At 52.2% G+C, this 9,843-nt stretch overlaps 1 protein-coding gene across 1 annotated transcript; it reads right to left on the bottom strand.

The window, feature by feature from the left end:
• Window positions 1–1,568: 1,568 nt before the first annotated feature.
• Window positions 1,569–4,658, bottom strand: LOC132592369 (uncharacterized). The gene is made up of 10 exons (XM_060276482.1): window positions 4,485–4,658; window positions 4,237–4,351; window positions 3,747–3,878; window positions 3,453–3,590; window positions 3,013–3,171; window positions 2,794–2,898; window positions 2,571–2,676; window positions 2,297–2,359; window positions 1,672–1,854; window positions 1,569–1,582 (listed from the first exon to the last, which is right to left on the bottom strand). The coding sequence occupies exons 1-10, from the start codon at window positions 4,490–4,492 to the stop codon at window positions 1,569–1,571; spliced, it is 1,023 nt and encodes a 340-aa protein (XP_060132465.1). The 5' UTR covers window positions 4,493–4,658.
• Window positions 4,659–9,843: the final 5,185 nt, after the last annotated feature.

The raw sequence follows: 9,843 nt of genomic DNA, 5'->3' as shown, positions 1-9,843 counted from the left end.
ATTGCCCCTCCCCACCTCCCCCAAACAAAAATACTCTTTCAATGCTGGAGACTTTGGCAGGGACCTCTCTCTTATTCTGTCTTCTTAACATTGGCTCATGAGTTCCCATAGCTTGGATCTTGTCTCAGCCACTGGAGGTTTCAGGTGAGAAGTATTTGGAGAGAACTGATGAGGAAGTGGGGCAGGATGGTGAAAAGAGAAGGTTGTGAACACTCCCATCTCTGAGCAGCAGACGACTCCAGGGGTGCCCGTGCTTAGCCTGGGTTCAGTTTCCCTGGAATGAAGACTTTGGGATATTAGGCTTTGCTTGCACATAGATGCTAGGATGAAGCGTTTCATGGCAATAACCCTCCATCTTGCTCCCCCCTTAGCTTCCCAGGGATTCCCAGGCCAAAGTTCTGGGTCCAGCTCAGAGCAAGACAATCTCCTGCCTCTCCAGATTCCAGCATCCTCCCAACTCACCAGACGCAACCCCAGCCACCAGCCTCTATGTCTCCATCTTGGGATGATGGGCATCCCTCCAGGGAAGTGTGTAGAGGGTAGAGATTTCCCTTACTAGCTTACTTTTCACAAACCAAAACACCTGTTTCTCTTTTTAACAAAAATATTATTTATTCATTTTTGACAAAATGATATTTTTGCACATTTTAACAAAAACCATAAGATCCGTATTTACCCTTTTAAAAATATTTTTAATAAGAGAATTACAATTATAAAGAAATCAAGTGATACAAAGGGGGGAAGTGGGGGGGGAGAACAAAGAAAGAAGGAACAAAAATAATATACAAAACACTATCTCGTAACCTTGAATGCTCCCTGTTTTGCCTATCCTATTCTATACATCCATTTCAACCTATCTTACTAAAGAAAGTCCCGCTTGCTGTTTTAAGTCCCGAAAGAGTCAATAGAAAGTGTCCAGTCCTGAAATTCACTGCCAGCTGGAGGGTCGATGTTGCAGGTGTCGTCTTCAGGGCGGCTTCTTTCGCGGCTGATGACATTCTTCTTTTATCCGGACGTCTCCTCCCAGGCTCCAGCAGATAGGCCGCCGTTTCCCATCGCGGTTTTGTTCCATGCAGGAAAGAGAGAAAAGAGATTCTGTTAGAAAGGGTACGAAATCTCATGAATGTTAGACCCTCTTATTGCCCCCGCCCCTAACAATCCCTGCTGTTGGCGAATAAGCAAAGAAATGGAAGAAAGTTGCTGCTGGGGAGGACTTGAGAGGACGGCAGAGAGTCCTGCAAGGAACCGGACCCTGGACTGGGGGAGCTCCATAAAGCCTGCCTGTCCTGGGGGCGGGACCCCCAACAAAGGGAAAACAAGAAAGGAAAGATCGACCAGATCGTGGACTAGTTAACATCAACAGTCAAAACCAACATCAACAAAAAAGACAACAACAACAAAAGGTTTCCTACCGCTATGTAAGGAGGGCCGTGAGGGCAGCACCACTCCTCTTGGTCGATCCTGATGGCCTTGATGTTCCTGGCGCTGATCCAGGCTGGATCCCACGGAGAGCAGAAGACGGTATCTCTGCAGCACAACTCTGATGTTCACGTTGCCTTGGCCTGGCGCTACTGCGGAAGTTCTGTCAGGAGGAGAAAGGGGCTCCTTGAGAAATGTCACCTCCAAACAGCCCACCAGATGCCCAAATAGCCCACCAGGTGCCTCACTCACCTGGCATGCAGCTCAGGAAGTCCTGCGGGTAAGGTTCCCTGTGAATACAGCAGAGCAGCCTCCTCACAAGGCGCCGGACCCTGCCTTTCTGCCGATGTTTATAGGCCCGCTGCATGATGTTCAGGCAGCTCCTCCCTGTCCGCCTGAGCCCTTCTTCCTCGTACTGCTGCATCTCTTCCAGCCCTGAGTGGCAAGGGAGAAAGGTTGAGCAAGGCGGAGATGCACAGGAAAAGAGCCATCCATCAAAAATATTAAGACAGCCATCAGGTGGCCCCAGCAATCGGGCCAGGGGAGGTGCGCTGGTTGTAGGGGCGGATGCAGGAGTCCACAGGGTATCTACCCCAACCAGGACACAAGCAGTGGCGGTTCCCCTTGGGGAGGAGGAATCAGCTTTTCACAAGGCAAAAACTTGCAAAGCACCCCCACCGGAGCTCCTCCCAGGACCAGGGTGTGGGGCAGGGAAATATTTGTGTGTGTGAGAGAGAGCAATGAAGTCACATTCCAATTCTCTTTGCATGTCCATCTTGTGGCACCTCTGTCTGCACATACACCTGGGAACCTGCCTTCCCCTGAAGCCCTTTCTCAGCAGAAGCATCCCTCCCAGCCCTCTGTATGTCTCACTTACATGTGCCGTAGGATGCCATGTCTTGACTGTGGATGAAACCGGCATCCCGGAAAGCCAGATGACCTAGAGAGACAAGGCAAGAAAAGGGACGTCATCTCGGTGCAAAGCAAGCGGAGACAGAGGGCCTCCACCCTCTCGGGAGCACTCAGAGCAAGATCTGGGCGCAGATGGAGCCCTACCTAGCAGGTGGCCTGGGGACATGCCCATCCTCCCTGCCATTGTTACCAAAACGTTTCTGTCCATTCCTACCAGGGAAGGACGTTGCTTGACTTACCCAGAAGCAGAGCTGCTACCCTGGAGACTGCTGGCAGCCTGTTGGCAGATGGCTTCGTACATGCCAAGGCAGCACTCCGAAGGATGTTCTTGCTGAAGGTCTTGCTCTGTTGGCAAAGACAAAGGAGAGGTGGCATCAGAGAGGCTTGAGAGTGTGGCACAAGAGCCCGTCACCCCCAAAGACATCCCTGGGCAAAGCTGCCAACGAAGCAGAGGGACCTTACCAGATGCTTGGCGGCCTGGTGGAGAGCAAAGTGGAGGCTAAATTTGTTGGGATGTGCCCACCACTTGACTTGTGGGGCTAGATGGGAAAGAGCCCTCCTTGCGGCCTGCAACACAAGAAGAGAAGAGGGTTACAAATTGTCGTAAAAAAAATCCCGGAAGCTCCTGAGAACAATCCCTCCCTCCTACTGCGTGCGTGAGTCCACCTCCTTGGCCCTCACCTTGGCCACCTCGTCCTCGTCTTCGAGGTGAATGAGGACGACGACCAGTTCATTAATGGCTTCTTCTTTAGTTGTTGTTATGGGAAGCCTTTGGTCTCTCGCCCAGCCCCGAAGCAGCCCCAGATATTGGATGGCTGCTGCCCGGACGGAGGCTTCCTCCTGTAGGCAGAAAAGATCAGAGGTTGTGTTTCTCATCTGATCAGTTTCCTTTCTCCTGTCCACCGAGGTGTTTTGAGGCTGCTCAGCCCCCTATCCTCCTCCTGGGGGAGACTGGGGGCAGGGGTGACTCTCCCCCTGGGTTTTCCAGGCAGGCTTCCAAGAGAAGGTGCTCCAGAGGAAGGAACACGCTCCTGAAGCCAGAAGATCTCTGCTGCATGCCAGGCTAAACACCACCCTTCCTCCTCCACCCTGGGCGATGTCCTGTGTTCCCTAATACTCACATGTGAAGCCATATCACAGTAGGTTGCCGCCAGCATCTTCATGTAGGCTTGGTCTACTAGCTCTAACATCTGTGGGAAGACATCAGCTTCTGCATCAGGGAAGAAATCCGGCAGCGACAGCCGCAGAAGCGAAGGGTCCTACACAAAAGAGAGAATCTTTTCAAAGGTCTGTTAGGCCCCACACTTTTTCGTTTCACAGGCCCTTCAGGATTCTGCCAGCAAAAGAGTGCTGGCCCATGATTAGAAACGGGATCTGTACCCCCCTCCCCCCTCCCCCCTCTGAGCATCACTTGCCATGTCAGAGTCCAGAATCAGGGATATCCCTCTGGCGCTGAGCTTCTGGACTTGCAGGTGGTCATGTGACAGCCAGGTGTGGAGCTGCTCCAATGTATCCTGACAGGGAACCTGCAGACGGCAGCTGAGCAGCTAAAGAGGCCCAAAGAGAAAGAAAGTCTTCAGTGATGAGAGGTTGAGGCAGGTTCTCCTTTTATCTACCACCTGTAGTTCTGCACAGAGCAAAGCCACTGAAGGGAATGGACCAAAGTTCGTCATGTACATCAAATCCACTGGGTCTACTCTGAGGAGCACTAAAACAGGCAACATTCCTTCGGCTCAAAGAAGCCTTGAGGAAAGCCACAGAATATGGAAGGTAAAGGCAGCTGCAAGGTTCAAATTCTAATGGAGGACACAAAGGGAGCCGAAGAACACAAAGCCCAACACTCGGCAGAAACCAAGCCAGGGCCTCCTTGCTGCACCCATTTCCTCCCGCGTCAGTCCCCCTCACCTCGATGTAGATAGCTGCCGCTACTTCTGGCATTCCGGCAAACTCCTGGTCCCCGAGAGCAGCGGTGATATTTTCCACCATGGGACGGATCCACCAACGTCGCTTTCCGACAGCTCTGAAATGGAGAACCAGGTGTGGGTAAGGAAGGGAAAGACACTGCAGGAAGCAAACAGGGGCACAGTCCGATCCCGTGCCTTCAGCTCTGTTTGCCAAACCATTGGGGAAAGTCACCGTGTTCTTCCTCTTACCTCACCATGGCAGACAACCCCTGGTTGAAATTGTCCCGGCAGAAAAGTTGGTCAATGATGGCCGCCTCAACTTGCTCTCCAGTGGTGCTGAGAAGGAGGTGCAGAACTTCCTTAGCCCCTCTGTAACAAAAGCAAGGCCAGTTTTACCAGGAGGGTCATTGCCACCCACTCAAATTCCTTCCGCATCCTGCCTCCCTAGCAGCCGCCTGAAGGAGAGGCTCCCTTAGAATACCAAGTTGGACTGGAAAACACCCCCCCCCCCCGAGGTTGAAGGGAAAAGGACTCCATTGGCCCCTTTGCAACACGCTACTCACTCGAGGAATTCCTGGTCATAGTGGAAGTTGACAACCATCCCCAGGAGAGCGATCAGCAGCTGTGGGAAGTTCTGGCGCACAGCTGCCTTGTATTCCTCCATCCTGAGGATGGCGTGCAACAGGCTGCTGAGATGTTGCTGGAAGAGAGAGAGGTGCAAGTCACTTTCCCTGCTTTTCTGCAGAATACAGAAACCCCTCGATATTCCCCTGGGAAGAAGGAAGCCAGAAAGCAGGTGGTTCGTCCTTACCACTTGGGTGGCAGATTCCGCCAAGGGGCTTTGGTAAAGCTGCTCGGCCATGAGATGGAGCAGTTGTTCTTGGTCGGCCGATGTCAAAACCTCCTTCCATACTCTCTCGCAGTCTCTGTGAATGCAAAAACAAGAGCAATGGTCAGATTCCAGTGTTGTGCTTGGTGCCATGCCCCAGAGAGAGGAAATGTCAGGAAGGGCTTTCTGAGCAAGTCCTGCAGCTTGCCAACCTTTCCCTTAGCCCAGTAGAACCTGGAGGGCTCCATACCTGAAGGGAAACTGGAGGAGGTATTCAACCACTTTGTTCAGATGCTGGTGTGTCAAGATGGAGAACGCAAAGATGGCCATGTTTCTGCCCTCCACTGTAGGCCCCTGGGTGATCTTATAGAAGGCCTCCAGCAGCACCTCCACCTGTCAGAGAAAAAGAGAAGGTTGCTGGGAGAGTACAAGGAAGCGGGGCTGCCTGCAGGCGGATCCCTCCATCCCTCATAGAAAGAGGGACCCTTGACCTGTGCCACCACAGCCATCTTCCTTCAAAGGTACCACTCAGGGTCCTTGGGAGTATTGGACCCAGGCAGCTGCAGGGAACCAGTTCCCTTTCCATTGTGGGCCAAGAGAAGAAGCTTGCCAGGCTGCTCCCAGAAGGAGGGTTCCCCATTCCTGAACCCATGTTTCTCAGGACCCTTGGCTGCGCTTCTGGTCCTGACATTGCCAGGCCCCTCCCAACAAACATGTGTCCTGGCCACTCAATGGCATGAGGTTGCCTCCCCTACATCAAGGTGGAGATTCTTCTTCTCTCCTACCTTTGCAGACACCTTACCTCCACTGCTTTGCCGCTAAACTGCTTGATGAACTCTTGCAGTAGGTGGGAGATGTCCAAGGGGTGGAATCTGCTCTCAAGAACCAGGTTGCTGGCCAGGAAGGACATGGCTTCCAAGAGTTGCTCCGCAGGGAGAAAGGCGCCAAATACCTGAAGCAAGAGAGGAAAGTCAGAGGTGCCCACAGGGCAGGGCTGGGGAGCAGAAAGCCCAGGTGCTTTCTCTGCGGAACCCAGAAGATGTGGCTTGAGAGACCGCTGTGCCTTGTGTGACAGCGACTTACCCTGGCAAGAGAGTAGCAGTCGTTGACGAACAATTCAGGAACCGGTCCTCCGGTGGAATTGAGGAACTTCTGAGCTCTGGTGATGAGTGTTGGGTTCCTTGATGTTCGTGCCAGCGTCTCTGCAAAGGAAAGCCAAAGGGTTAGTTGGGGTCTTGCTCACCCCACCCCATTCTGGGATGCATTCTTTCAGTCTTACCTTCTTTACGCCGCAGGATGGGCAGAAGATGGCAGAGAGCCTCTGCTGCCCGCTGCCTGCACTCCGGGTCTGGATCCAAGGCACACAGACAGGAAATAGCCACCAGTTGGCCAAGGGAGGATGCAGGAAGCGATACCGATGGCTGAGAAGAAACCCAGAGAAGCAACTGATAAGAGAAGGGTGGGGCTAGAAGGGGCAGCCTGAAGGCCTTGACAGCCCTGCATGGTTGCAATGCTTTGCTTCAGAAACTCACATATTCCCGGATCTTCTGCAGGAGGGCGGAAAGATCTCGGAGCGCCTCCCTTCGGACCATCTTCTTCCCGCTCTTCATCGTGGTGACGACATCCATGTCTGGCCTTCAGCTGGTCCTCGCTGAAGCCTTCAAGAGGAACATCAGCCGTATCCGGAGAACCTGTGGTTGGGATGCTGAGAGGAGAGAGGAGTAGCACTTGTGTAAAAAGGTTTTATTGCCTCCCCTCCTTTAAAGACCCCAAGCACCACCACCATAGAATTGGACGGGGGGGGGGCTTTTGAAAGCAATTGATTATGGGGGAGGGGGTTTAGCATAGCATTACCTTGGAGGAAGATCCTCCCCATCTTCTAGGCTGATTTCCGATATTTGATCCTCATCGAAATCAATTCCCTGTCCATGAGAAAAGAGAAACAGGAACGTCCGAATGTGAGGAGTGGATCAGACCCACTCATGTTTTTGTGTTGATCAGGAAAGCGCAGACGTGGTAGGTTGGGAAACAAACTAAAAATCTCTGTCCTCCATTTCCTTAGAGACCTTATTCATCCATCCATTAATTTAGAGTAGGTACATCCAACAGGTAGATTGTGATTTAGCGGTAGATCACTTGATGTTTGTGGTAGATTACTGGTAGATCACTGGCTTCTCACAAACAAGCTCAACAACTTTGTTGGCTCCCCTAAAAAAAGTTCAATAATGTTGGCCTGCAACCCCCAAAACAGGGCTTTCCTAAAAAAAGCTCAACAACACTTTGACCTGAATCCCCCAAAAGGGGGTAGATCACTGACAGTTTTTAACTCTATCAGGTAGATCACAGTGTCTTGGAAGTTGGCCACCCCTGATTTAGAGCATTTGTACCCCTCTCTTAAGCCAAAAAGGCTCCAAGAGAGCCTTCCATGAAATCAAATGCAAGAAACCCCCTAATGGCAGACTTCTATTGTAACAAACAATCTAACCAACAGAAATACAGTACACAAGGAAAGGGGTCAAGGAGGGCAGAGGAAAAGACAACTCACAAGCTCAGGCCCCAATGTCTAGAATGCTGTTCTCATCTTTCCCACTGAGACAGCCTGATGAAATGGCTGCCGCCCGATGACAGTTGGGGGAGAGGAGGCCTGAGGGAGCTGGCCTGTCTCAGCAGAGCTCATGGCGCTGTTTCTCACCCGTCCTTCCTCCAGGAATAGAGCTCCGCCAGGCCTCCTGTCTCTCCCTCACCTGCACCTGGGAGCAGCCCTTTCCTGCAATGGACTCTGTGGACAGGTGGGCAGCAGGGCTCCCTGCCTCTGCAGAAAAAACAGATCCATCCGTCACCCCCTTCCCCTCCACTGGGCCAGCCGCTCACGCTCTCATGTCTCCTTCTGTTTTTCCCTTTCCCTCCAAACTATAGTACAAAGATAACATCCAGCATGTGGAAATAGAAATGAAGCTTCTCCCAGATTCCCATGTACATAAATCAGAAGGAATCCTTTGTTCAAAATAATCTTCTATCGACTGCAATATAGGACACTGAATTTTCCTTTTTGGCATTCCTTCTTTCTCCCCTTCCAAAAACCTGGGCAAAGCTCAACCCTTTCTTTGACTCTTTGCCAAACTTGGTGAGACCATTAATCTAGGTTCCAGAGTTAAGTCCCCTGGCCATGGCAACCTCCCCTTACCTCCAGGAGTCTTTGGGACGCCATCTTCTAATGTAGTGACTGAGCGAAGGTCACTACAGGCCACCTCTGCCAACCTCAAGATGCTGAGGATGCAGGAACCTCAGTTCAAACGGTCACAAGTTCCGCTGCTAGGCAACGGCAGTTGAGAACGTGGAATGCCCGGCCTCAGTGCCAGTGTTCTAGGAGAGTCCGTGTGGCCTAGTGGTTAGAACAATGTTAATGCCATGCAACTCAAGGCTGATATATCTGTTCTTTGAAATGTACAGTTTCATACATTTCCTCTTGTTTTTATCCTGCTTTGCAGACTCTTGTTGTCTCCTAAAGCAGCTGACATCGATTTAAAAGAAGGTGAGACAAGTCCTTTCCTCAGGTTTGGAAAGTCCAAAGACAAGACACCCAATGGAAGGGATGTGGAGGAAGAAGGCAGAGGAAGAGCCCCTTCCCCAAGGCCCAAGGAGAGGCCTGAGATGTCCCCAGGCAAGTCCTGTCCTGTCCTGTCCTGCTGGGGCCAAGCTGCCCTTCCCCACCCCCAGCTCTTCTTGGACAGAGATGCAGCAACTGACCCTGTAGGCCTTCATGCCCAACTTCATGGGGGCTGTGGGGCTCAAGCCCCTCTCAGATTCCCCTGGGGGGGGGCTTATCTGGGCCCCACAGGCAGCAGCACCAGGCAGTGCCTGGCAAACGCACAGGCTCACTTGAGGGGCTCAGTTGCAACCGTGTTATCCTACACTAGGTTCCAGGATGGGCTGGGTGGGTGTTTATGGAGAATAGGGAGCCTGGCTCCAAGGGCCCCTTGCCCTCACAAAGGGCCTCCCCCTGAGCCCTGAGGGAAGAGAGGTGAGTTTAAGCAAGAGCTAAGGCAGCCATTCAGCCTCCAGGCTTCCTTGAGGCCTCCGGAGCAGACTGGCAAAACAGGGCTTATATACATTTCCGCCCGCCCCTGGCGACACCCACCGAGGGCAGGATTGGCTGCTTTGCACTAGGCAGCCAATCACAAGGCAGGCTTCAGAAGCCTGTCCTGCCTTGTGATGCAGACTCAGCTGAGAGCAGGAGACCCCAAGGAGCAGACAGAAGACCTGACACCCCCTTTCCTGGGAGCAAGTGACTGCAAGGCCTCTGCGTTGCCCCACAGACAAGGGCCAAGGTCTGAAGGCGGCTGGACTGGCCCAGTCAAGGGATTCCCTGATAGGAAATAGAAATAACAATAAATTCTGCTTCTCTTCCTCATGGAGCTTTGCCTCCAACATCCTAACAGGGTTCGCATAACCTCTCACCCCCGTGAGAGCTCCAATATGAGAAGGTTCTGGTGCTTTAATGCCCAGGGAATGGCAGGTGGGGATTTCTTAATATCTCAAATTTCTTAAATTTGTATGCTACCCTTCCTGCTGGCCATTTCAGCGACAGAACCCTCAGGGGAAGAAGGCCTCCTTTGCAGCCTCCCCGCGATCCATTGTAGAGGTGGGACAGCTGGACATATAAAGGGCCCCATTACCTTCAGTAGCTTAGGGCCTCATGAGACCTCAAGGAATGTCGGGGGAAGTGGTGGAGGAAGAAGGGGGCAACAGAGAGAAAAAAGAAAAATGGTTTTGTGGAAA

The sequence above is a fragment of the Zootoca vivipara genome, chromosome 6 (assembly GCF_963506605.1).
Source record: "Zootoca vivipara chromosome 6, rZooViv1.1, whole genome shotgun sequence".
NCBI classification, from domain to species: Eukaryota; Metazoa; Chordata; class Lepidosauria; order Squamata; family Lacertidae; genus Zootoca; species Zootoca vivipara.
This window is presented reverse-complemented; position numbering and strand designations above follow the sequence as displayed.

What these genes read in the sequence shown, in the direction of transcription:
- LOC132592369 (XM_060276482.1), bottom strand. An exon ending in TGATTCTGGACTCTGACATG is followed by an intron (nt 3,591 to 3,746) that starts GCAAGTGATGCT and finishes TCTTTTGTGTAG; the next exon opens with GACCCTTCGCTTCTGCGGCT. An exon ending in ACCAGGCCGCCAAGCATCTG is followed by an intron (nt 2,677 to 2,793) that starts GTAAGGTCCCTC and finishes CTTTGCCAACAG; the next exon opens with AGCAAGACCTTCAGCAAGAA.